General features: G+C 40.9%; 1 protein-coding gene and 1 non-coding gene across 3 annotated transcripts; one reads left to right on the top strand and one right to left on the bottom strand.

The window, feature by feature from the left end:
- Positions 1 to 859: 859 nt before the first annotated feature.
- Positions 860 to 21,312, bottom strand: LOC102790228 (sodium-dependent neutral amino acid transporter SLC6A17-like). Of its 2 annotated transcripts, XM_006783412.3 has the most exons (12): positions 20,983 to 21,312; positions 17,262 to 17,707; positions 13,530 to 13,687; positions 12,841 to 12,967; positions 9,525 to 9,706; positions 9,323 to 9,433; positions 9,000 to 9,241; positions 6,838 to 7,030; positions 6,568 to 6,760; positions 6,132 to 6,291; positions 5,871 to 6,033; positions 860 to 5,536 (listed from the first exon to the last, which is right to left on the bottom strand). In XM_006783412.3, the coding sequence occupies exons 2-12, from the start codon at positions 17,542 to 17,544 to the stop codon at positions 5,135 to 5,137; spliced, it is 2,214 nt and encodes a 737-aa protein (XP_006783475.2). In that variant the 5' UTR covers positions 17,545 to 17,707; positions 20,983 to 21,312; the 3' UTR covers positions 860 to 5,134. The 2 variants fall into 2 exon arrangements, with proteins under 2 accessions (XP_006783475.2, XP_087696883.1); XM_087840757.1 differs by lacking the exons at positions 17,262 to 17,707; positions 20,983 to 21,312 and adding an exon at positions 13,904 to 14,034.
- On the top strand, positions 14,057 to 14,127 carry trnag-ccc (transfer RNA glycine (anticodon CCC)). The gene has a single exon. It is a non-coding gene; the product is annotated as a tRNA-Gly (tRNA).
- Positions 21,313 to 27,351: the final 6,039 nt, after the last annotated feature.

Genomic DNA, 27,351 nt, shown 5'->3' with positions numbered 1-27,351 from the left:
TAGTCTGCATCTGAACTCATTGTCTAATCTTCCTGTTCTGCTCGGTATGGCAGAATAGGAAGAATAGACTGTTTGGTCCTTATCTTTTTATTAATTGCTAATTGTGCACATTAAAACTGTGTGTCATGTTTTAAAGTCTATGGTGATTATTTAAAAGGCTCTGACTCTAAAAACAGTGCTTTATATATCGATTCTACCAGTTGAACCTGGTTACTAGTGTTTGTTGATGACGTGAGTGCTGATGGAAGCAGCAGGATGAGTCCTGAAGTGTACAGGGCTATACTCTCTGCGTGTATTATTGAGACAATCGCTTCACAGTGTGAATGGATAATGACCCAAAACATAATGTTCAAGCAACCCAAAAGGCAAAGAAATAAATGAGGACTGGCTGTGTCAGTCATGTGATCTCAGCTAGAGTACGACTGATATGGGATTTTTAAGGCCGATATGCGGCGGTTTAAAAAATCTGTTTAAAAAACTATATTTAAACAGACAGATTTCCCTAACATTTGTTATGTCTAGTTATATATGAGTGCTTACTAACATAATAAAGCAATACAGTTTAAAAATACTTGTGGATAACTCATTTACACCCGACTCTGCTCTGATCTGTAGTTGCGTTTATGTTCCAGACACGTGTTGCCAACAGGGAAGTTGAAGAGTAACATCAACACTCCCGGCGTTGCAGGTCGTCTCTTCTTCACTTTTAAAATGTTCATTTATCGGCTGTAATAAATGCCGACACTGATATCTCTAGAAAATAGTACTGGCTGATGTATCGATCACCACCAACATCTGATAAATCATGTTTTACTTTGACCGAGAATGAATTTAAACCAAAAACGTCACAGCAGCTTGTCCACTCTTTATTAGAATAATTTTTTATGGTCACAATTTTTACAGTATTTCTCAGTATGATACATTCATAAAATGAAAGAGGAAGGAGAGGGAAGCTGTAAAGGGACATGTGTCTCCTGTATAGTGTTTGAAGTGTGTGCTCACTAAGGCCTTGCACACACCAAGCCAAACTCACATCTCGCACACACACACACACATGTGCACACATCAGTGTTGGGGGTTATTTCTAAGGATTGCTTTTCACAGACAGGATTTGCTTTCAGCCACAGTTATTCTGTCATTTAAATAACATCATATTGCTTTTCATCAAATTTGAAATGTACTGGAAACAAGACAACGAAAACAGACGTTAGCTTTTTGCAGTCTTGTGAAAAAAGTGCATTGATCACATTCATTTCTAACTTTTGTTATACTTACTGCTAAAACTTTTAAGACATTAATCTACATCACGTTAATAAAATCTATCTCCAGAATAGTTTGGTTACATAACATTATTTACAGACATGAACACACCAGAGATGTCTGCGTGATACACTCTTACACTAAAACGGCTCACACACCAAACACAAAACATCTGTAACCACACTAGTGATCCACTCATTACACAGCAGAAAACTAATTCCTGAATGGACTGTCACAACTTGCTGTTCATAGAGCTACCACCAGGGGGCGAAAACATTGCCAAAGGAGGATTAGCCAAACCCTTTGCTCAGGTCTCTCCATGCAAACTTGGATAAAAAATGTGCTTGGAAGCTGAAAATGTTTGATTCAGAGAGAAAAACAAAACCAATCAAACAGAAAAAAAAATCCCACTTTGTGGATCAAACCTACCGTGTTACATTCATTTCTGAATCCTTACACTGTTAAAGGAAACTGTATTTTTCACATATAGAGCAGTTGAAAAAAACACAGCATATTCCTGATACATGTGTCTGTGTTTTTCCCACCAATATGATTTTTCCAGTAAAGTGTTTGTCTGGATGCTGTGTTTTGAATCAGCACTTTTTCCCCTGCCCCTAAATAAATTTGCAAAGGTGTGGACCACCCAAGCAGCAACCTCCAAGATTGCAGTTCCTCTGGTGGCCACTTGAGGCTGGCTCCAAAAGTGAGTCAATCCCTATAGGCTCCCATGTTAAGATGCTAACCTTTGAAGCACTAAAAATGAAAAATGTTCTTTGCTTCTATGGATAAATTTCCCTTTTATTGACTCTGTGTTGGCTACATGTTTTTTTAATCTAATAGATCTGGATACTAGAGTCAGGGGTGTGGCCTTTCTTAACACAGCTCAACAGTGAACACTAACTTTTTTAAAGGTTCTGGTTCCAGAAGTTAATTTTCCATTTGTTTCCTTCACTAATGTTTCAGAAAATCTTAATATAAAGAGTGTTAAACTTTTTAAACCGTAGTTTTAAACAACTATAAGGTGAATAAAAACACAAAGAAAAAATAAAACGGGACAAAAGTACCAGACTATGTATATAAGTACTTTTAATGGTAAAAGAACTACACATCCCTATAACTCAATGCTTCATTAATGACTGTAATCACCGCTCACTAAATGACCTGATGTTTGCTCGTTTTAACATTTCCATGGTAACAACAACCTCCATCATCAGAGATGTCACTTTTTCAATTTAGGATTGTGGTTAGTGTAGTTCTTTTCCATCTCATGCAGACTTTTTGGTCTCCACAGGAGCAGATTTGTCGCACCATAGTTTGATTATGTTGTAGCTTGTAGTGAGTCTACTTTAGACGGCTAAAACATTATAGCTCATAATTAAAATCCCTGTGGAGAAATTTACTTTCTGGAACCTTGTTGTTGAGCTTTATTAGCAGGTGTTTATTATTGTGCATTGAAGCTGTACAGATTATGAATGCAGCTTAGTAGCAAGCTTGCTAACTTTAGCTTATAACTTAGCATGCCACAGTCTTGTCCAAATACCAGAGGATTAAAAAGTTGAACAAAGTCCAAAATCAATGGATGACCTCAGAGTGGTTCAACCTAAAAAAAAAATGTGCTTGCATGTTTTGTACACATCTGGAAAGATATCTGCTCAGGATGTTAGCATGCTGTGTCATCTACGCTAAACATATTTAGCGTATTTAGAGACAACCTTTCATGAACCTGTTGGCTAACAGGACATTTTGAGAGCATCTTTTCGCGAACGATTAGACCACTAAACTGGAAGTGGACACACACGACTAAACAAGACCGTACATCAGCTCCACAGTGCAGCATCATTTTCATGTCCACGATCAGCTCCACAAACTACAGAACAGTCCTAAAATGTACAGACTCAATAAGCGTCACACAAGATTAAAATACACAGTATACATACTAAACGCTTGTAAAAGATAAATCTTTGTAATTCATCACGCCTACGTAACAGCAAATATACAGGAATATAAATATAGTCCATTTATACCTAAACACCATGGCTTTAAATATTGTGATAAAAAAATAAATTAAAGATTCCTTTAAATAGGAATTAAAATGTGCTCAGTTTAAACTCAAGTCAGCGACCATCACCGTAATCCCTGCTGCGCCACGGCAGGGCCTGTAACACAGAGTGTGTATGTGTGTGCATGTGTATTTCTGTCTGTGCATGAGGAGTCTAAGGCTTTCAAAGGTGCACACTATCAGGTCGGCTGATAAGTTCACAGAATTGGGATTTTTGCTTTTTAATCTTTTGGTCCGTAGATATTTTTCTTATTTTAAGTTCATTTTTTTTGTTCAAAGTTAACAGAGTTTGTGCTCCAATATAAATATATATTGCTGTGTGTCCCATAATATGTCTCGGCAGGAGTTAATTTTAATATGTGGATCAATGCTTGAGACAATTCCAGCCAATAATCTGCTTGTGCTCAGTGAGTCAAAATCTCCTTTGTGCTTTTTTGAAGGAGGAGAAAAGCAAATTTTGCGTGCTTCGTGCCCGCCTTGTGTTTTGGGTTGTAGTTCACTTTCACTGCAGTCCAGTGTAACAGGTCTGTTATTCTGGAGCAGATTTCAAGTGTTTTGTTGTTTACTTTTAACTCTTTGGTGGAGAAACTGAAATGAGTGTATTTCTACAGCACAGAGACGAAGACGTGAGAGTGATGGATAATGAAAGTTGTTTGAGCTCCCGGTTAATAAAACCCAGAGTCCTAAAGGTATGTTATATTACTATAACTATACTGTACATTGTGATTTTACACCTTGTTTTGTTTTTACAAAATGAACAACAACAATAGACTCTACACACAAATTACAGGAGGAGGTGGATGTGGGGTCTGATTGGAACATAAACGGGTGCCTTTAGAGTCGTCTTAGCATATTTTACAAATCATAGTCCTATGAAAACAAATCTCACGGCATCAGAACAGAGCTGCGAGTCTGTGGCCAAAAACGTTACCTGATCTTAATTTGGAAGTGCTCACCTTTAAGGTCATTTTCTTAAACATACAGAGTCGAGTGTTTTTTTTTTTTTTTTTATTTCTTGTGCGCCAACACACAGTGGCAAACACCACAGGTCAGGTGGTTTGCTGTGAATGTCTTCCTCAGACACCTCAGGACGTTACAGTAGAGTTTAGTTGTGACTTGAATTCACAGCGCACACTGTGGAATGAAAATGGGACTTCCCACAGCTGTGCTGAGCATGACCTTGAAGAACAATTTGTCCAAATCTGAATCAGGTATGGTTTTGGAACTTTTCAGCTGCACCTTGTCGACTGCATAACATCTAATATAAAGAAAACCTGCTGTGTATTAAGTGGTACATGGCTTTGACACCCATTATTGCTACATAGGAAACCAGCAGAACCTCACAAACTCTACTACATTCACTCTTTCACACTACCTGCACTGTGCAGACATTTTCCTTATACTATGGGGTCGGTGTCTGCTGGGGGATCCTTAAACTAAGGCAAAGAAAATCAGATCACAGAACTTCATTCTGAACACATTAACCTGATGTTTTTAAATATATACAGATGTAGTGTGTCACTGTTAATCTCAACCTGATTCCAGAGTTTTGTTTATTGTAAAAGAGTGAAATGCATCCCTTTTTTCCTGTTTTCTAACTTCCAGATGCTCGGAAACATTCTGGAAATCTTCTCATGAAGTTCCTTTGTGTTATTTTGGAAGCGCTCATAAACTGGATGGCTACGTACAGTTTTGTGGCGTTAGCAGGGCAGTGGTGAGGATTCCTGGAGCTGCGCTGAGCTCCAGTGGAGACCTCATGGGTAAAGTTGTGCTACAGGGGTGGTCAGAGGGGAGTCTGTCAAGACTGGGCAACAGTCAAGAGTCAGACTCTGGTGTGAGAGGTGTGCTTGGTGTAGTTGGTGTGGTGGGGCTTATGGCAGCATTTTGGTAGCTAGTACCATAGCAGATGTTTGGAGACAGGGAGTCCATGGGTTTGTTTCCTCCAGGTGTCAGGAAGGGTTTGCGTGCTGGCCCTGATGATGGGGCCTCGCCTGGTTTGCCTCCAAGGATGAATCTAGCCTCATCCTGCTCCTCAAGGTTGGATATGTCCTTCATCATAGATTTATGGTAAGAGACAGACAGCTTGTTAGAGCCGTCTGACATCAAGTTGAAGTGTCGGGCGATGAAGACAACAGGGAGCGGAAGCATGGCCACAACGATAAGAGCGAAGCACATGGCCAGAGCCCAGGGAGGATAGCTCTGGAAGCGTTCCTGAGCCTAAAATGACAGAGGGGTGAAATGAAAAGGAAACACTTTTCCAAACGTTCCATATGAAAACTAACCCCCCAATCACTCCTACAAAGTACACCCTGTGTGGCTGTGTAATGGTGGGAATTTATTCTGTGCTTTTTATTCTTACTCACACAGAGACACGGTATGCAATCCTGTGAAAAACTAAGTACAATTTGTCATATATGACTGTTGCTGTTGGACATTTTGCTTACATTTTAGCAGTTTTCGTGTCGTGTTTTAGCTTCTTTTCCCTGAGTGAAGCATTTGAAAACTTCTTTTACACCAAAACAGCACAAACACACACACAGACAAGACTGACCAGCTCTTCAACCCAGGCGTTGTATCCTGGTGGGCTGATGGCCATCTCGATGACAGTGGCCGAGATGAGAACGATAAGACAGAGAGGGGAGACGTACTTCCAAAGGTAGAAATAGATAATATAAGGTCGGAAACCTAACATGTCCTCCAGGTCCTGCATGAACCTGACAAAGAACAACAAATTGCAGTAAGGATCCTTTCCTTGGATACACTTTTGTAGTTTGATACACAGCTTTCAGCAGCATCTTGTAGTTAGCCTCACCTTTTGGTGCCATATATCCAAGCAACAGACAGATTTTCCAGGATGACCACTACAGTGAGAGGCAGACCAGCTGAATAATCATCGAACATGGTGACAAAGTAATTTCCCGACCGCTGAACAAACAACAAGCCGCATAAGAAAGCGATGATGCAGCAACACACTGAAACAAACAGAAACAATTGGAGCTCATTTGGAAGAAAAGATTAGGAAAAAGTTTGAAAAAACAGATGAGAATTAAAAAGGTTTTATTTGCCATTAAGTGCTATTATTTCCTGTTTCTGCTTTCCATTCAGTTTGCTCACAGCACATAAATACTAATGCAGCTCATTCCCAGATGTACTTTAATCCTTTCTAAGTGCTGAGCAAGGGGTTTCAACTACTAATAGCACAGAGGCTGAGGGAGTCAGTGTGGCGGTGGTGCTGGGGAGCGGCGTACCTGTAAAAAGCTCCTTCTGGACTTTGTAGGCGTCAAGGACAGGTGTGGTGATGCCAGTCATGGTGCCGATCATGCTGCCCAGACCGAGGTTGATGAGCATGAAGAAGAACATGACTGACCAGAAGGGAGATGCTGGGAAATGCGTCATGGCTTCTGTGAAGGCGATGAAGGCCAGGCCGGTGCCCTGGACAGCCTGCAGAGAGACATTGAGAGGTGTGAAACACAGAACATGCTGTGGATTCAGCTGAGTTATGTGTGCCAAAGGCTCACTTTGTTCAGCTCATCCTCCAGAACACACGGCTCCAGACCCAGCTGGGGAAAGCTGTCCTCTTTGACCGTTTTAATGACCCCGTACATCTCAGCGTAGTCCGACGTGGTGAGATGGGAAAAGTTCACATGTGGAGGAATAAGATCATGACTCAGGACGTTGGAGTTGAGGTATCCCAGGATCTTTTCTGCATTCCTGCAGACAGAAAAGGTCAGAATCACAATGAATCCAATACATATTTTGCGCCACACTGCTTGACTGATGCTCTGACAAAAAGCCATGTAAGGTACAATTTCTTGACAACCTGTTGCTGTTAAATTACTTAAAGATTAGATTAGATTAAATTAAATTAGATTAAATTGTCTCTTAAATTAGATACAAACATCAATTTACAATTTCACCTACCACTCAGTAATTTAATAAATGATCACAATAGAGACAATTTAGACCTATTTAGACCGTGGATCAGGGGGTTGGGAAGCATATCTGTAACCGGAAGGTCGCCGGTTCGATCCCTGGGCTCTCTGTCCTGGTCGTTGTGTCCTTAGGCAAGACACTTTACCCTACTGGTGTTGGCCAGAGGGGCCGATGGTGCGATATGGCAGCCTCGCTTCTGTCAGTCTGCCCCAGGGCAGCTGTGGCTACAACCATAGCTTGCTTCCACCAGTGTATGAGTGCGCGAGTGAATGAATAGTGGCATTGTAAGGTGCCTTGAAAAGTGCTATATAAATCCAATCCATTATTATTATTTAGCTTACACTTTGGTATCCTCATATTCTTTATAAAGGATGTGATTTCTTTCCTCATAAATAATTAGGTAGGTAAAAAGCGCAACAAAAATTTGGGTTTTTACTCCTGTACTTTGCGTTTGGAACAAATTTACGAAGTTTTAACTTGTTAATGTGCCAAAAACATGTATTTTTAAGAGTAAATGGATACATGCATTTTTCATGCAATGGTTAGTGCTGTGACCTCAAAATAAGCTCTCTGGCTTCCTCCCATAGTTCAAAGACCTATTATGCTCATTTCCAGATACATAATAATAATAATAATGTATACTTTATTGAGCCCCGTGGATAAATTACTCTCTCTGCATTTAACCCATTCACTCAGTGGGCAGCTGCAAATCAGGCGCACGGGGAGCAGTGTGTAGGGACGGTACCTTGCTCAGTGGAACCTTTCGATCATGGGGTGACCACACTACCTACTGAGCTATCCCTGCCCTTATTTTGTGTGACCTGCTCCATATCACCACTGTCTCCGACCCTCTTAGATCTCATCTGCTATTCATCTTACTGTTCCGTCCGCACGTCTTACAACTATGGGGAACAGAGCCCTCAGTCGCTCTGCTCCTCGGCTCTGGAACGCTCTTCCTCCAGCCATAAGAAATATAGACTCTCTTCCCGCATTTAAGTCACAGCTCAAAACACATCTGTTCAAACTGGCTTATTCGCTTTAGTGCTGATTTTATCTGTTGTCAAGTTCTGCTTTGCAATTTTAACTGATTTTATGTATTTTATGACTATTGCTTCTTTTATTAATTTTGTTCTTTTGTAAGGTGACCTTGGGTTTTTGAAAGGCGCCCTCAAATAAAATGTATTATTATTATTATTATTATTATTATTGTATATTCTTGGACTCTACTTGAGTAGCTTGCATGTTTCAAATTTATTAAAAAAACAAAAAACATCACAATTTAATTTAATTTTCAACTTTCCCCTGATTGTGTGGTCCTCATATAAGTTTGAATAGCAGGTTTGTACATTTATTATATGAGGCTAAAACTTTGAGAAGAATCATCTTGTCTTCAAGCCGGGACTTTCCACGTCTTTGACATCAGATAGAGTCATGAACAGAAAAACACCATCAGAAACTAAGAACTCAGAACAATCTGAAGATGGGCCTTTTGGCTCGAAAGCACTGCTCGCACGTGCACTGACCACAGTATCTGAAAATATGAGGATCCATCACTGTAACAACATATATGTGACAGAAAATAAGGATAACTGCCACTGTTTATAACATAAAGACTGTGGGGATTGTAACTTTGAGGGGTGATTTTTGGTTAATATGCAGTACTCATGAACCTTGCTGTCGGACTTTTGTTTCTTTTTTGGGGGGGTTACATTCAATGTTGCCAAAAAAAAAATAGTGTTCAACTTACTCCACAACACACTTTTCATTCATGATGTTGGCCTTGAAGCCCAACACAGCAAACACAACCAGTGTGGCCAAAATGGAGGTCAAAAAGTTGATGACAGAGACGAGCACGGCATCAAAGTGGCAGTTGTTGTCAATCTTATTGTAACTGGAGAAGGCAATGACTCCTCCAAAACCCAGACCGAGGGCAAAGAAGACCTGGGTGGCGGCCTCCCTCCACACCTGCGGTTCCAGCATCTTCTCCAACTGAGATGTGAGGAGAGGCTTTTGTTAGCATGCAAGGTTGAAAAAAATAGAGGTGAGGAACAATGACTCTTCCATCCTAACCTTGGGTGTGAACATGTGAGCGATACCATCTACGGAGCCCTTCAGCATTAAACCCCTGACCAGGAAACAGAACAGCACCACGTAGGGGAAAAGAGAACTGAAGTACATCACCTGTACAGGTGCAAAAGAAAAAGACATCCATTCAGCAAAAACAAGCCTCCACACTTTTCTCTTAAATGTTTCTGTGTCATGGTTTCCCAACCTTCCCAGAGGAAGCGATTCCTTTAATGACGGCGAGGCAGACAATGATCCAGGCTACCAGCAGAGACAGGGTCATTTTGATGTTGAGGCCGCCGCTCTCTGCGATGGTGCTGGTCGTGTTCAGAGTCTGCCGGTACCAGAAATAGGTCGTAGCCGAGCTTTTGTCACATTCTGGCTCCACAACTGTAGATGACAGGAAGAAAAAGTTTAATTTGGGTGATAATGAGGAAGCAAGAAGAGGAAAGGTTTGAAAAGACTGCAGGGAGGCTGAGGAGAGTGAAAGGAGAGTATACTGGTGCAGAGGATGTTTGCTCGGGGTCAGTATTACAAGATTTAGCTGGTTTATATTTCTCACTTACACAAGGTCATCTGTGTACTTGGTATGCAAAACACACAACTCAAAGTCACAACCCTTGAGATTTTCCTCACAGTGTATTAACTTGTTACCTTGAAGAAATAAAATATACTGTGTGTGGCTGAGAGTAGAGGCAGCGGTGTTGTGATAATACGATCACGTATTACTGAGCTTTATCTGTGCAGAGACACACACGGCACACACAGAAAAGGAGTCAAGCACAAGCAGGTGAAAATGCTTCACAAATTAAACTGATTCAAGTTGTTCTTTACTATGTTTGTTGATCGATTTGCTTCCACGTGTATGTCATCGCAGCGGCCGTGAAATATTTTACAGTCTGCTGCTGTCCTTCAGCATTAGCGTCCTTCAGCATGAATCTCTGCTTCCCCCATCTTTCTGCCAGCCTTGCTGAGTCATTCACATGCTGGTTTTTGGCTGCCCCAGGGTTTACAATATAATCACCACTAATCGAATAAGTTCCAGTGGGTTTTTAATCTGGATTAGGCAAGTGAAGTCTTGACAGAAAGTTGTAGTGAAGGGAAGACAGCTTGTGTCTTCTGTTCAGGAGTGTTGATGAAGACTGAAGCTTTGTAACACAGTGATCCATTGAAGTATAACTGTGAGAATTATGTGCAATCTGCAATGTTTCACCAAATCAGTAGCACGATTTTCTCATCATACTGAACCTTTAAAAATCAAACCCTAAGCGGTCTGCTTTAAATGCATCAGTGACCTGCAGTTAAGACAGTTTTCCTGTACGGTCATGTGAAAAAGAAAGATTTTCACAGGACTGTAAGTAACAACAGTAAGTAGAAAGAGTGACCACCTCTATAAAAACTGGAACGTTCCGGTGTGTATTAACACAATGCCACAATCTTCCGTGGAGTGAACATCCAAGCAAATTCATCGCAGACTGTGCAGAGAAAGTGCAGAAAAACGAAGAGCTCCACCTCATATCGTACCGTTTACGGTAATACCGGTATAATGTTGGGCAACGATAAGAAAATGAAATATCGCGATAGAATCTGGGTAAAACGCGCATGCGCAGTGCCTATGTTTTCATACGCACATGGCGGAAAAAGCATGGCGGCAACGGAGAATGAGAAGGGTGAAAGCGGATCATTGAATGAAACAGATGGACCAGAATTGGTTTGTAAAAATGCTGCAACTTCAGTGGTGTGGAACTGGTTTAGCTTTCGTCTGTCAGATACACAACAAAGCCCTATTTTTGGTACAGCATGCTAGCGGGCCGTCGTTATTACCGTGTTGTTTGGAAAATACGGCACACTTAAAATCAATCCTTTGATTTTTCTGAAAATCGACAGGGCCCCTTATAATCCCGTGTGCCTTATGTATGAATTCTGGTTGTGTTTACTGACCTCGAAACGATTTTATGTGGTACACGCTTGAAAATCTGTCAAATGTTTCAGTACGACTTTGCTAAGCTACGAAGCTGCACCGCTTGATGGATTGTCGGAGCATTACGCCTATCGTAGGTAGGAGCCTCGCGGAGTGATACGTACTGTGCTTCAACATAATATTACCGTAATGTGTGTGTATAACCTCTTTTTAAGTTTTGTGGATATTATACATGGTTATGCTGAGGATATGTCGGCCAATTTCCACTGGAAATGCCTTTTGGTTAAACTGTCAGCAAAGAATTTGCATTTGCACTGTTACATTTTTATATAACTTTAATGCAGATAAAAAACAGCTGCTTGTTTAAGTGAAAATACATTGATTTCTTTTTTTGCACTAATAAAGTTGTGGAGTTGTAAAGTATTTTGTCTAGTGTCAATTATATTGTCAGTTATATCGTTATCACAAATTTTGAAATGTATATCGTGATAAATATTTTTGGTCATATCGCCCTGCTCTACGCAGCATGTCAGTACAAACACCCCAAACCAACTGCCAAGCATGGTAGTGGAAGGGTGATGATTTGGGCTTGTTTTTGCAAGGACCTGGGCACCTTGCAGTCATTGAGTCAAGCATGAACCTCTCGGTATGCCGAAGATATTTAGAGTCAAAAGTGAGGCCATCTGTTCGACAGCTAAAGCTTGGCCACAGCTAGGTCATGACAACAATCACAGCACAGTAATAAACCTACAACAGAATGTCTGAAAAAGAAAAGAATCGAGGATCTGCAAAAAGCCAGTCAAAGTGCCGACCTCAACATGGGAGAAATGCTGCGATGGGAACTTAAGAGAGTTATTAATAAACAAACACGTACAATTCTCAATGAACTGAAGCGATGTTGTAATGAAGAGTGGGCCAAATAATCACTTCAAGTTATTGGTGGTTTTACAAGAATTCAAGAATCCAAACTGTCTTTCATCTTAAACCTCATACTGGTTGTTTGTTCCCACTGTCTGAAAGACCCATGTGTGAATTTCTGAACCCTATGAGAGAAAAAATACAAACTCTTTTTGTATCCTTTCTTTAAATGGTTGGCTAAAAGGAAAATTGCTTTTCCATCCCCAAATTCCTCTTCTTAGCCAAGAGACTCTTGACATTAAGTCCAGATCAGTCTTCAGGGTTTTTCCTTTAACTTTGGTTATATGCAGGAAATATCACAGTTTGGAATAACTAAACCATGTTACATAGCTAAACTTAAGTTGCTGCACTTTAAACTATAGCTTTACATTTTGGCCAACCTGTGTCTGCACAAAACTGTCATTCCTGTTTATCTATAGCCATCCTAGCAGAATGGCATTGGAGGCAGTATCCCTTAGTCATCTTTTGTAACTGCACAACTAGAACGACTACCATGAGATTTTGGAGAGAAATTCAGACATTTAGTCCCCAGAAGGCGATTCTTCGCGATTCTATGACTCTTCCTTTAGCACTACCATAAGGGTAGTCGTTCCAAACTAACGGCAATTAATGCATCTGTGAAACAGCGTTTACTGTCAATTAACAAATGTTGGTATTGCACTAAAGTAAGTTCATATAAACTCACTGGCAAGTGTCCCATTCTTTCTGATTGGGCAGTCACTCCATGGGAGAGGATACTGGAAGGACTGGAAGAAGTAGAAAATGCTCCAACCGATGATCACATTATAGTAGAGACCCACAAAGCCGCACACCTACAGACAGATAGATGGCGTTATGCGACAGAAACAGCCAGATAACATTTAATGAGGTACAAATATGTGATGTCAGGTTTGATATAGACATCACATGTGCAGAGGATCATCTGTGCAGAGTGAGAAAAGCATGCAAATGAGGCAGGTGCTTTGTGCATGTCCCAATGCTGCTGTCAGTCTTTGGAGCAGCCTTGCCAGCAAGGACATTCAGAAGCTAAATAAGGTTGAGGGAAGCATGAATAATTGAAGTGCTCTCTTTTCAACAGTGATCTTCTGTGAGATATTTATAGCTACTTCTGCAGCTCTGAAGTAAGACTACCTTCCACTCTCAGACACGTCAATACCTTCATAAACCTGCATCAAGATATAACTTTAACTAGATAGATAAATAGATAGAACCTCTTTGATCTTATCACCATGCTTCACTTATCAAACTGCTTCCTATGGAGCCGCTAAAGACTTTAAGAGCACTGCTAAAGAAAGAGTGTACATTTGGCTCACAGTTAAAAAGATGATGGCTCTGTCTCACACTCCTTACAGGAACAGAAGCATCTCAGCTTACCATCAGACTTGACATTCCTATTCCACCCAGGCGGGGACAGACGTAGTTCCACACCCCGATACTTCCACGCCTGATCTTCTGACCCACTGCCAGCTCCAAGAAGAAGAGAGGGATGCCAATAATGAGGAGGAGGATGAAGTAAGGAACCAGATAGGCGCCTGAAAAAACAAACAAAAAAAGATTTGGTGTTTCTAGGAAAAACGTGTTGCTGTTTGCTTGGCTAACTTACACAGGAAATCACAAGTCCTTGTCCCCCTGGATAGGGAGTTTTTTTCATGCTGTAAAATGCTAATGCTAAGCTAATGGGTAGCACTGGGTGTCCTCTAGCTGCTACAGTAAAGTAGGACAGTTGTATCAAACTGTGGGAAAATAACCTTTTTACTTCTCGCGTGATCCCACTAAACACCCTCAGTCCCTCCTCTCAGGTTTTATGCGATACAAAACGAAGTTCATGATGAAAACATTAGCATAAAGTGCACAGTAAAGCGGGCTATGCTATGATGGGCCTCCATTAGCACTATACCGTTGCGCCGCTGGTGTAGTGGTATCATGCAAGATTCCCATTCTTGCGACCCGGGTTCGATTCCCGGGCGGCGCACGAGTTTTTTTCCCTCCAACAATTTCGTTGTGCAGTGACGATAAAGGGCGACTCTATTCTATTCTATTCTATTCTATTGTCTGTTACATCTGGTTTAACTACAGTGAAAATGGTCAACCGATGCCTTCAATAACCATTGGCTGACACCACTAAAAACTACAATTAACTTAATAAAAAACGTAATGAACTGGATTGAAAGCAAAAAAATGTTTGCTGACTACTTGCCAGATCACTGACTTAAGAACTCCCTACAAAGGTGACTTGTGCAGCTTCAGCTTGTTAAACTGCAGCTATGCATTGCTGTCTGTTATGGAGGGTGTCTCTGACAAAATTACGTGCAGTTTTTTGGGTTTGCAGCTGTGATGAAGACTGACAGTGGATTTTGTGTCTGGGTTAAATATTCACTGTACGTCTTAAGTACTAACCCTTCTGGAACCCCACACCGTAACCTATGGCCCAACCTAAGCTCTGAGTTGCACCTCTCTAGAAAATATAACTATTTCGACTCAGCCCACAATGACTGTGATTGGTCAGTTCAGTAATTTTGTTTCCTCCTGTCCGTTTCCTTCATTTTTTGAAAATTTAAATAGAAAATAACAGATCAAGTTAAAGAAAGCAATCCCTCTGCTAACTACACACAGGGTACGTCGCAGATGTAACGTAGAAGTAAAAATTAATGCCCATTGCATAACCTGGTATATTCCTGACAGCATTTTTGCTGGAATAAAACTTGTTTTGTTTAACTCAGCCTCATTGATAAATATTCTTTGAAATATAGTTTAATCTTAAAGGATGTCTGAATTTGTCCCCTTTGGAGCTTAATCCAGAGAGGAATCATCAGGACGCAACTGTGTTTTATGTGTGAAGGGTGAGTCATCATCCCGGATATAAAGACTTATAGCTGGCAAACATGTACTATTAATACATCAGAAGCGGGAATTACATTCAGTAGTACATGCATCTCACAGTCGGTGGAGTAATGAGGCAGAGAGATGAGAGGAGGAAAAAGGCTAAATCCAGAAAGCTGAAATAAAGAGGAAGTTAAATTTAGTGAGTGAACTTGAAATCCACTTCATCACCCGCTAGTTGAAACCAGAGGCCACTAAAAAATGTGATGTAGGATAGGCATCTCAGAGGAGGAAGAATGACAGAGGATGCTGAACGAGAAAGAGAAAGGCGTGTCCTGAGGAAAGGAGGAAACGAGAGAGGAGTCCACACATCAGTAGCGGCCAGCAACCCTGATCTTTAATGTGTCTGTAATTGGGTGGCAGACAGCAAATTACACAATGAAAAATGCCTGCTTGTCAAATCGCATAACCTGGCAAGTGCTGGTGCAAGATTACTGGCAGTAAATCTGGCCTATAGGCAATAAATCCTACGTATATGCTGTAAGTCAGGCACAAGCAGTAAAGCTAAAAACACTTAGACCAATGAAGCAAGAGCAGATCTGTCAGCCCATGATGACAAGGTGTTTTTCCTACAATGAACACCAGTTTACACTGCATACGCCTCCGATTACATAGAGTACATGCATACCTGAGAAAAATAAAACCTCATACAGTTACATTCATTCTCTGTTTACCAGGATATCAGTTGAGCCTCGCCTGCCCTACTGGCTATAGTAATCAATAATGCAGCTATTTTTAGACTTGGCTGCTTTATGCACAGTACAGCTGCTCTCTTGGCAGGGATGAAATGAATGAAAGTGTCGTGTTGTTTTTGATAGTCGAGGTCATGAGATGAACAGCTCTCTCTGTGGCAAACCAACATGCTTGTCTGTAAAGAAAACAAATCCCATTGCTCAAATAGGACTGAGCGATCAATACCAAAATGTTAACAAGAATATTTTCTTAATATCCACATGCATCTGTTATAATCCCTAAGCTAATTCTTGCTGATTATTAGTTATTTTCTGTTTGGTTTTCTCAGTTCTTTGATTATAGGTTACAAGTTTATTCCGGTTTATTTCATTTTTTCATCCTAATACTTTGGATGTTACCTGGTGAGTTTTAAGCTGAACCTTTGATAATATAATTTATTCTAGTATGGGTTTTGTATTTAAGATTTCTTTTGGATGGTTTTCATGTTTGATTTCTGTTTGGGCTGTAGGATCTGTAGCTTTTAGTTCTTTTTACTTTTAGCTTCTCTTTGTATTAGAGTTTGTTATTTATAACCTCTCATATTTTGCTGGGAAAATGTAGACACTCCCTGTTGTACTTCTCTCCTGAACGCCTCTTTGAAACAGCATTTCTAATTTGGAGCCATAACCCCATTGCCACTGGTTTTCAGCCCTGTTATTTTTTGATATATTTCGTAGATTCAACTAAAAAAAATGTATACATTATAAAAACATATAACATTATGTAAGATATACATTTTATGCCTGCTAGTAACAAAGTGCCTAAAAATACAATTTATAAGTGGTTCTTTGCTAAGTTGTCTGTTATGTGTAGACAAAACACTGGTTCATCCCCTTACTTATGTGCCTTTTTATGCTTGAACGATTCATAGGTCAGTGACATTGCTCTGAACACTGTGAGGAACCAGGACGACTGAAAATGAGTGAAAAACGCAGCCGATGCCCAAAGAAAACCTTTGAAAGACCTTTAGAAAGCCTGAAGAGTTATTGCTCAACACAACTGTACAAAATTAATGTGACATCAGTTCTCAGACCAAAGCCATCGTTAACCTCAGTCTTCATTTGGGTTTGTAAAGATTTGTGACTAAAATTGTCCCACAGAGACTGAAATATAAATACCTGCTAAATATGGGAAAAAGTACTACAGTAAGTGTCAAAAGAAAAGTGTTGAGCCACAAAGACACAAACAACAATAGCAGCCGTGCTGCCGCAGCTGGTAATATGAAACTAATTTCTCCGTCATCATAGTAACTGAATGTGGATAAATGATAATAAATTACTTCCTGGCAGTGTTGGTGGAGTAACATGTAAGGGAGTTAATTAATTAAATAAAGAAATAAATGTAACTCTCATCAGTTCCATAGAATTTAAGTGCAAAATCCTCATGAGTAGGATGCCTGAAAGAGCTCAAGACCCAGACAGGCTGTTATGAATCATATTTAAAAAGAAGAATGTATATATGTGGTAAATGCTGTAAGTATTGCCTCTAACTCACCTCCTCCATTCTTTTGGCACAAGTAAGGGAAGCGCCACACGTTCCCCAGGCCCACAGAGAAGCCCACCTGGGCCAGGATGTACTGCAGTTTGCTGTTCCAGGCGGGTCGCCCATCGTTTTCAGGGACCTCTATCTGAGGGACTTTCTTCCCCGCCGCCCCTCCGACATTCAGGGAGCTGCTCTTGTAGTCGAGCGGCTCCTCGTGTGCGAGCAGGTCAGCCACCGACTCTGTGACGTGCTCATGGCTCTGCTCGCGCTGTGTCACCTTGCTGTTCTTAGGCATCAGGGAGGCTGAGGGTCAGGAGGGGGGTGGGGGTGGGGGCGAGTGGAGAGAGAAACAGAGAGCGAGAGACGGGAAGAAGTGACAGAGGCCAGATGTCAGGTGGGGATGAAAGGAAGAGCGATGCTGAAGAGCGATTGCTGGATTTCAGTTCTTGGCTTCAGTCCTGCATCAGAAAAACAAAACAGAGCGATAGTTGCACCCAAAATGGTGTTTGGACATCATAACATTTAATTTAGTAATGATGTTGTATTATTAAATGATAACAACGTTAAGCATCTACATTGTGAATGAAATAGTAGAAGGTTTCTGCCCTTAGTGAGTCTAATTTCCTGACTGTGATCGTTAAATAACACTTTGTACAGTAGCTGACACAAGTAATACCCCATTTATTGCTTGGTTAACCTCCTAATAAGCCACTGGATTGTAACACATGGTTATATCTCTCCAGAGCCAATAAAGAATGGCACCATAAAGACAGGATCACAGACAATTTGTCACAAAGACAGCTGTAAGAATAAGATTTGGGGACAATTTTATTATGCTTCTGCATAAATGTGACCTAAAACATTACCAGAGGTTACTACAAGTCTTTAAGGGAGAAAATAAGAAACCAGCAGAACCAGTCACATTGATTTATTGCAGAATTTGATCCAATATTATACGTTTGTGATGAGGAGCAGTATTAGCAGTAAATTTGAATATAAAAGCAACAGGTGATGATGCTGAGATGTTAGTGGACTCTGACCAGCTTTTAAATATCAGACCTCTGATATAGTCTGAAAAGCACTAAAAGGAAGTGAATTGTGGCGTGAAGAAATGAGTCGTCTGAACACCCGAGGACCTGAGAAAAAAGATGACTGATGCTCATCAGGCTGGAGAGGGTTAAACAATCCTTTATAAAGAATTTAGACTCCACCAGTCGGGCATTTTATGAGGTCACACGTGATTCCAGGGTAACTTTTAAGTAACTAAATGTCACATTAGCTATTGGTCATGCCACCAGGAGAACAACAATACAGAGGAATGCAGGGCTGCAAAGACAACATCACTGCTGTCTGTTTACAGCCTTTAGGGCTGTGTGGTAAAGTCAGGAGACTTTGTGGATGCACAACACCAAAAACCATTTGGTTCATATGAAAAGAAAAACAAGAACCTTATCCCATCTGTAAAACACGATCTTGTTGTGTCAAGATTTAGGCCTTTCTGCATTTGGGCCAGCACTCATGAAGTCTGAGTTATGGTAGCAAATTCTAAAAGAAAAAAAATGTCAAGACATCTGAAACTGAAAAATTGAGTCATGATAGCAATAGATGGTTTATATTTTTAAATTACCAACACAAAGTATTGTGAAAAGGCCAGAAGAGGGGCGCTCATGTGAGGAAACTCACAGAGATGTTGGAGTGCAATGTGCTCTGAGCTTTGGGGTGCACTTCTCCACGCCCCTCACCGCAGCTCTTTGTATCTCATGCAATGTTTTCGGGTCCCATAAATTCCCAATCCTGCAAATTGTTCTATTTAATTTCCCTGTTCTGAAAAGCTTAACTTTAGTGAAGCTTTTTTCATGTAAATCCTTTAATCCTCTGGAGCCTTGCGCCAACACCCATCCCCACCCCTCTTTGAGGGAGTGGTTGGTTCAACCCAAATGTAATAGAGGAAGTAAACACGATGCTTTGGATGAAGTGCCCTCATACGTTCTCCTTATCCACATCACAGGCCTGCATAGGCTCATTACTTATTGAGTGGGCTCTTTTCTCCATCATGTTGTCCAACTGAGATGCAAAAACTGCAAAATATGAGGTCTGAAGTGAAAAAGAAAAGAAAAAGAAAGTAACTAGAAAAAGAATCCTCTGTGATTGTGAGCTCATATTTCCAGTTCCACACTTGAGCTGAATGAAGGTGCTGTACCTTTCACGTGATGCTACAGCAGTGATGCGCCTGAGATCTCATCGTCACTGCTTACATCAGCCTGAAACAAGCTTCCTCCGTATCAGCCGATTCAGCAGACCTTAAATGCTCCACAAACCCTCTTAGAGCTTCTACCGACAACAACAAACCTACATATTCTTGATGCGCTTTTACTGTCCTAAAGAAACCCCCCCCACAAAAAACCAAAACATCCCTAAAACAGATTTCCTCCTCTGTGCACAACAAGATGATCCCATGATGTAATAATCCAAGCACAGCCATTCACAAGTCTTCATAATCCTGTGTGCATTAACTGTAAAAACCACCCGAGTGCTGCTTTTCTGTCTTGTCATTCAATCCCACGCTACAGTAGATACGTAATATCAATCAGCGACTGCATTATGGGGCCAACACTGGAAAAATAAAAACAGCAAACATCAACTGACCCATCCAATAATCCTCTGGAGAAAAAAAATCAGCACACAGTTCAGATGACCCCAGCTAATGCTAAGACCGAGTCTGTGTGGAGCAATTTCATACTACAGAAAAAGGTTGGAAGAAACCTTTGGGTATGGCTCGCTTTATCTGAGGTCATTCATTGTGCTGTCCTTCAGAGACTCTCATCGCACAGTTACAACCTGGCCTGGCTTTAGATATACAAGCTGCATCATCAGTCTAGTAAAAACACATGATTTGGATTTCTGTTTCTTACCAACAGTCTGTGGCTAAAAAGAGATCCGAATACCAGCATATATGAAAAGCAGCATGTCAAAGACTGAGAGGCTTGAGCCTTCCAATACAAACAGACCACGGTGTGTTAAAAGTTATATTCATTTGCAGATAAGGCTGAAGGACCTCACCTATTAGCTAGAAGAAGGTGGTTATTAGTGATACATGTACACAGTCATACACAGGTGCTGTTACTTATTGACAGTGTCACACACGATGCAAAATGCAGTTTGATTATAAAGAGGCAACCCTGTATACATCAGCTTCTGCAATCAGTCTCAATTAGATGTCCAGACTTCATTGATCAGCTGATCCTGCGATTATCATCGAGCTCTACAAGTCTGAGCCACAGTTAAAGGTTAATCAGCTGTTTCACAAAGTAAAAAGTGTTAAAAGTCTGAAGCACGCATGTCTTTAATGGCCAATTGGCAGCATTAGACCTCAGAGGCTGGGACTGTGTGAATTGAAAGCATGCGGAAACCAGCTGCAGGTTGTGAAAATCTCCATCATCAACACTACGACACAGATCACTCTCTGGGAGCACCAGGTGACACATCTGGTGATGACAGCGATACCTCTGCCTCTGTTTTCACTGCTTGTCCTGAGCAGAACCAAGGTCACTCCAGAGCCCAGACCTGCGTGCGTTGCGGAGCACATTTGAATCTTGATGCAGTTTTGTTCGCAACATAACACAACTTCTCTTTAAAGTTGGCAAGCATCTCAGGTATGACACAGAACAATTAAAACTACTTTTAAGCAGAAAGAAATGTTGAGTGAAGCAATGGCAGGAAAAGAGTTTCTCACCGTGAGTCTTGTGTAGCAGTAAAATCCGGGCTTAAGCGATCGCAGTTGTCAGAGAATATCTGGAGAGAGGCATGAATACATCCACCACGAGCATGTGTATGTGTATGTGTGTGTGTGAGCGGCTGTGGTACTGACTGAGCGCTCACAGGACAGTGCAGGACGGAGCATCACATGCTGCACTGCCAACAATTGACGTACTGGGTGGAGAGCGCACCGTGACGCACGAAGTGGCTCTTATTATCAACAGTGGCAAATTAACACGCCCCACTCTTTCACTTGTTTGAGATCCATCACGGCATCTCTGCGCCGGAAGAAGGACGCCGAGTGAATGAAGGGGGCTACAACCGTGCGCGGATTTGTCAAGGTTATCCACTCCTACCTGAGGAAACGACCGTCTGACGCAGTTTTCGTCATTCGCTTTTCAGTTGATGGAAATTTGAAGCCGTTCAGCCATGACCGGTCGTCACACTGAAAAAGAGTGCTTAGGTTTTTAAGGTAGAGCTCAATGAGCCTGGTTTCTGGTGACAGTATTATGATGAAATGAGCAAAATGTTGAAATGTGCGTTTTATAGCGGAGAAGAGTCAGTGTTGATATTAAAGGAAATGTTTATTTTAAGAAAAGTATATCTCATAACAATAATCACACGCAGATCAGGGCAACAAAACAAAGAAAACAACCAAATAAAGCTCAAATTAACGTGGTGTCTAACAATGTTTTGCATTTTTATTAAAGGTCATGCACAAAAAACAGGAATATTATGAACCTGATATAAACAGTGAAGGACAGGTTTCCAAGATTCAGGTCAGGGTCAGGTTTGCAGACCCCTTCATCCACACTGACCTGGCTCTCAACCAGACTCACCTCATCACCTCCTTTGCTTTCTTAACGCTTCTCATGCATAAACACTTGCTGGTCACAGGCTTATTCTGACATTTTCCTTGGGAGGACAGCCACCCCTCAGACTGCTCATAGTTACCTATTAACCATGAAATTTTTTTTTTTTAGCTCTACACAAATGAAATTGCTTGATAAAAGGATTTTTGGGAGCCAGTATATGAGCAGAAAAAAAGCATAAAGCAGATAATCTTACTGTTTTCAAAGACACAGGAAAGGGAAACATGAGAAGTTTTAAATTACTCAGCAATAAATAAGCATTAATAAATCAACAGTAATCAATAATTGAAATGCCTGGAGCCTCTGCATGACTCTGGGCTGATGCGTTTGTTCCTGTTAGACATGTACCTCAGGCTGAGGCGATGAGGTGTTATTGTTGCCTTCTTGTCCAGAAAGGAATGTAAAAGTCAGTAAAACCCAGTTTAGGAACATAAAAATACCCAGTTACTATTCACACAGAGATTATTTTTAATATTTCCCAACATGGACTCCACTGCAGTAATCTCAGACTAATAGCTTTATCTCTGTGATGAAACTGTAAGTCATGAGGTGGGTGGTCATTTCTCTATTGAGACATGGACGTGCGACACGGCTGCAGCAGACCGAGTCACCCAGGGGACCATAAATCATGCACCATCCAGCAGAATATTCTTTATTACCACCGAGATAGGGGGAGAAGATAGTATTGAGAGGCCATTTTTCATGCTAAGTTTATGGATCTATTTTGCTCCCACATGTCCGCTTCCTGTGCTTTAACTTTGACGTGTCTGCATCATTATCAGATTCTTTTTAAATGGAAGGATTATTATTAATGATTAGAATCATTAATAATAAGACATTATTCGATTATTATTATTCTATTTTGATTGAATATAGGAAACGAGTGTAATTACCTGCCTTTAAACTCTGTCGGAGGCCAGAATCCTGTTTAACAGTTTTAATTGACACACACAAAAAAGTCGAACATGACCTTTGTAGTGTAAGAGAAGCAGGTTTATTCTTGTGCGGCAGACTTGGTTAAGGCGGAATCAAAAAAGACAAGCTCGCTCTCACACATTTCTCCTTTTTTTCTCACTTGACGATGCTCTTGACACACCTTCATCTGACTACTGGGAGCAGTTGCCACAGCAACCCCAGGATCATATGACAGACAAGCCTCATCTCTGCCATCTCTTTCCTGCATCCCTTCACCCCCATACTTTGCTTTCTCCAGTTTGCAAACCAGTGGCATCCCGTAAGAAGGAGAGGAATGAACCTCTAATCTGTGTTAAATCAAAACCGTAAATCATGAAAGTGGCTGTACCTGCTTTAGCTTCTAGAACATTTACCTCACCTGGTCTTGTGGAAGATAATAGGAACCCTATGATGACTTACAAGGCATAGGGCATTAACTATAAAATAAATGTTTGATGCTCAGCTGCCCTTGACCAAAGCTACGCAGCTTCAGTTTCTGCTGCAGGCCATCTGCTAACTGGACAGCAGGGTTCCACTCAGCATTACGAATGGTCTTTAGGGGTTGAGGGTTATTAAGCCTGCATCAGCAGCCTTGCAGACCTGTGGGACTATTGTCACAGTGCTGCTGCTGCCATCTCTTGTTAGCAAATGAACCAACTGTCCTATGTAGATTCAGCATTGTTCTTGCTTTATATGCACCATATCCTGATACTGTCATGATCCAGGACTTTTGATCAGCCTGGAGTTCAAGATTCCAGTTCATGTCCAGGTGCTTTGGTTGCTTTCTGATTTTGTATTTCTTAGCTGTGTTTATTGTACAGGTGCACTCAGTTTGCTCAGCCTTTTAGTCTTGGTTGTGTTTTAGTGCTAAAGTTCATGCATGTTTCTATCTTGTGTTTAGGTTGACTTCCTTCCTTGTCTGATTGTGTTTATTCTCTAAACCTGTGTCTAAATTTAGTTTGGCCCACATGTTCCCACTTCCCACGATGAGTCGTCTGAGTACAAATAGTTTTGTGTTGTTTTGTCTTTTATTGTTTCATTTATTGTACTTCTCATTTAGCCAAGAGCTTGGCACTGCACAAAAGTCTTTAGTTACCACTTATATACTTACATTTTGCTTGTAAGGAGCCAGTTTTTTGGCTGCTTTTTCACTAATTTTCAATCCAGTCCTTGTACCTGATCATTTTCAGAGGAATAGTTTTTGCTTGTTAAATCACTTAACTCTGACCTATGAATCATTCAAGCATAAAGAAAAGGCCCCTAACTCAAGGAATAAACCAGTGTTATGTCTCAGTACAGGTAGGGCACTTTGCTACCCCACCTGTCACAGAAACACATCATTCGTTTCATTTCTTTACCTAACAAATTCTAAAGATAACACTGTTTGACAGGCATTAAATAGTATTTGTGCACCAGCAAGGTGATTCCAAACAAGCAATTAGCTGAAAAAATCAAAACATTTCACTGTGGTGTAGGTGTTACAAACACAGTTTATTTCCAGTCTTATATTCCTCTTTGTCTTAGCCACTGGACCTTTTTATGATCAGCGATTGTTCTCACTGTCCTTCCTTTCGCCTTAAAAAACCTCTCTTTAAAACCTCTTCCTCAAACAACATATCTCCTGCTTGTTTTGGGTTTTTTTTGTTGTTTCTCTTGACCGTTGGTGCCTGACGTCAGCACCCTTTCGCAACACATCTCTGCTCCTTTCTGCTGTTCACCTTCAGTCGTCTCCAACTCCACGTCATCTCCCTGCTGTTTCGCAGCATTCATTGCTGCTCCCCAACACCCACTCACATGTGCTCAGGCATTATGCATCTGCAACACCACATCCGCCCAGTACTTTTCCCTTACTCTAGTCTCATTTATATTCCCCCTGTCCCATCCCTTTCTTTCTCCCCCTCCCTCCCTGCTGTTTCTTCCTTCGTGGTTTGCGCTGTCTGGGTCACTCTGAGCTGCTAAAAAAAGCTTCACCCTGCACTGGGCTCTGTGGTCTCGTTTACACAGCCCATTATTCTCAGTACAAGCGCTTGAATAAACATGCTTACACGATCACTGACATTTCTACTGTAGGCGAGTGAGTATGGACACATTTGAAAGGTGTGAAAAGGCTTGTCAAAGTAACTGATTGTCCACATGTTTGACATTTCACTAATTCTGCTGGATTATTTTCGGGCAAAAAACAAGACACAAGTCGTCTATTAACACAATCAAACAAAGACTGTTTTCGTGCAAGTCATAATTCAGGTGTATCTTTAACACAGCAAATGCACATGACTCGTACTATTAGCTCTTACATTATTCTGTGTTGAGGCAGCATTAACTGCTGCCTGTGCATGAGTGCGTGGGGATATGCTGGTGTCATGCAGGTGTTCACAGGACACAGGAGAAAGTGGGTCATGCTTAGCTCTGACAGACTTAGTGCAGCGCTCACTCCAAGATATTTTTTCCAAAAAATTATTTACACATATTTTACTCAAAATCTGCTGTGTGAGAAGGTTTTCACTAATTAATATTAATCAGACATAATGATAGGTCTCATTAGGGGACTGTGATTTCAGTGACATCAGTGGGATTCATTTTCAGGATTGAGTTTCTATTGAAGATTGGAAATTCATCATGACTCCATCCATGCTGGCTCAGGTTACACAGGTGAGAGGCCGGCTGTCCTTTGGTTGGCGGATGCCGAAAAAGCACAGGCAGATCTGTTACAAAGCATCTGTTTCAGATAAAAGCTGTGGAGCGGTGGATCAGGTCACGATGTTCACCTAAAAGCAACACACAAAAATAGAAACTCATTAAAAGCTGTTTTTTCCCCTCTGCTAATCCAGATTTACCCTTTGACAGCTCATTAACAAAAACCTTGGTACGCAGTTCTGTTTTCAGGGGTTATTAACAGATGAACCTCGTATCTGTTTCCCTGTGGTCGAGGTTTAATATTTCTGTGAATTTGTAGCAGCAGCTTTGGGAAATTTGACCTAAAATGATTTAATTTGGCAAACACTTTATATAACACTTACTGACAACACTGCTGTTTGCAGCTGCTTCTTTTGTGGTATGAACATGTTCATGCTACAACAAAATCTCTTTTAACCCATTGCCACTGTTTATATGTCATTTATTTGCTCTACTTCAATGATTAGAGGCACCACACTTCTCCACTCATGCTGTTTTTGTAGACACACTTAAACCAATTTTAATACTGGACAGCAGATTGCCTTGCTGGACCTGTGAGGGGACATGTGACTCTCCGTGGAAGAACCTCACCAGATGGCCTCTCAAACAGGGGCCTATCCAGCTCACAGGGTTGAGGACAAAGCTCCTGTCCCCATTTTTTTGGACAACATAATCCTTTTAAAATACCCCTGCAGCAAAGCACACTTAACAAAAAAAAAAAAAAAAAGTATTGTTGGTGCAACACAGTTAGTGCTGCAAATAATCAGGTCAAACTCACTGTGAAAAAAAAATATACAGGTTTAAATGTAGCAAAAAGACATAATTTTGTGTCATTTGAATATTATGAACTAAAATGAGGATTTGTTTATTATGAGATAGGCTGGACAGAGCAAACAGTCAATGTTATTGATGTAACTGTAGCTAGGCATGGATTTATATTTGAATGAGCATGAAGAAAGTGGATGGAGATGCTTTGAAACTGGAAGCTTTTCTGTTCATAATAACTGCACAACCATTTCCCGCCCTGCTGTCATTATGCCTGTAATCCTACACGTGGGAGTGCCCTACATACGTGCCTCAGGGTTTTATCTCTCTGTGTTATCAATGTTAACAATGAATCCCACATAATAGGAATAATGTGGAAGATGGTGATCTCATTTTTAATAGGAGCTACAATCATGTGACCAAAACGTTTCACAGGACTCTTTGCAGTCCAGTGAAACTGAGCACATCCTGACTGCATCCACATGAATTTAGAGTGTAAGTAGCAGCTAGGTGCTGCTAAATGCATTTGATGAATTGATCATCCGCAAGTGGGAACATCAATCGACAGTGAGAAAGATTAATCACAAGTGGAAAACATCTTCCCAGGAAGAGAGTAATATAGAGCTACTACAGTAACAATTAAATTAAAAATAGAAATGTAATATCATCCTGAGAACTGAAGGAAAAAAGTATCTTTCAGTTTATTTTTTTGTGATTTCCTGTCTAGTTGGAGCTAAAAGAAGCCACCGAAATGCATGAGAAATCACTGAAAAGACCTGGATTTCCTGGACTTGGTGCGTTAGCTCAAATGGACCTAAAAAGTCCATTACAGAGGACATAAATGAACAGGCTGGGTTTCAGAAGGATATAATGGTTTTATATTTTGCTTGGAGTAGTATAGAAGAGTAACTAGACATGAAAATGTTTCCAGCTGAGCTGTTTCTACCACTGATACCCAAAGGTTTCTGCTATAGAGACTCTGTTCTTTGATTTCCTGTTTCACTGAAGATGTTAAAAGAAGCTTCTCTGCCCTCTGGTGGTGTTTCTGTGTTCAGCATGCAGCGGGCCAGCAAGTCACAGAC

This window comes from Neolamprologus brichardi, chromosome 5 (genome assembly GCF_056152115.1).
Source record: "Neolamprologus brichardi isolate AB-2024 chromosome 5, ASM5615211v1, whole genome shotgun sequence".
Lineage (NCBI taxonomy): Eukaryota > Metazoa > Chordata > Actinopteri > Cichliformes > Cichlidae > Neolamprologus > Neolamprologus brichardi.
Note: the sequence above shows the minus strand (reverse complement) of the source record. Positions and strands in the feature narration are given on the sequence as shown.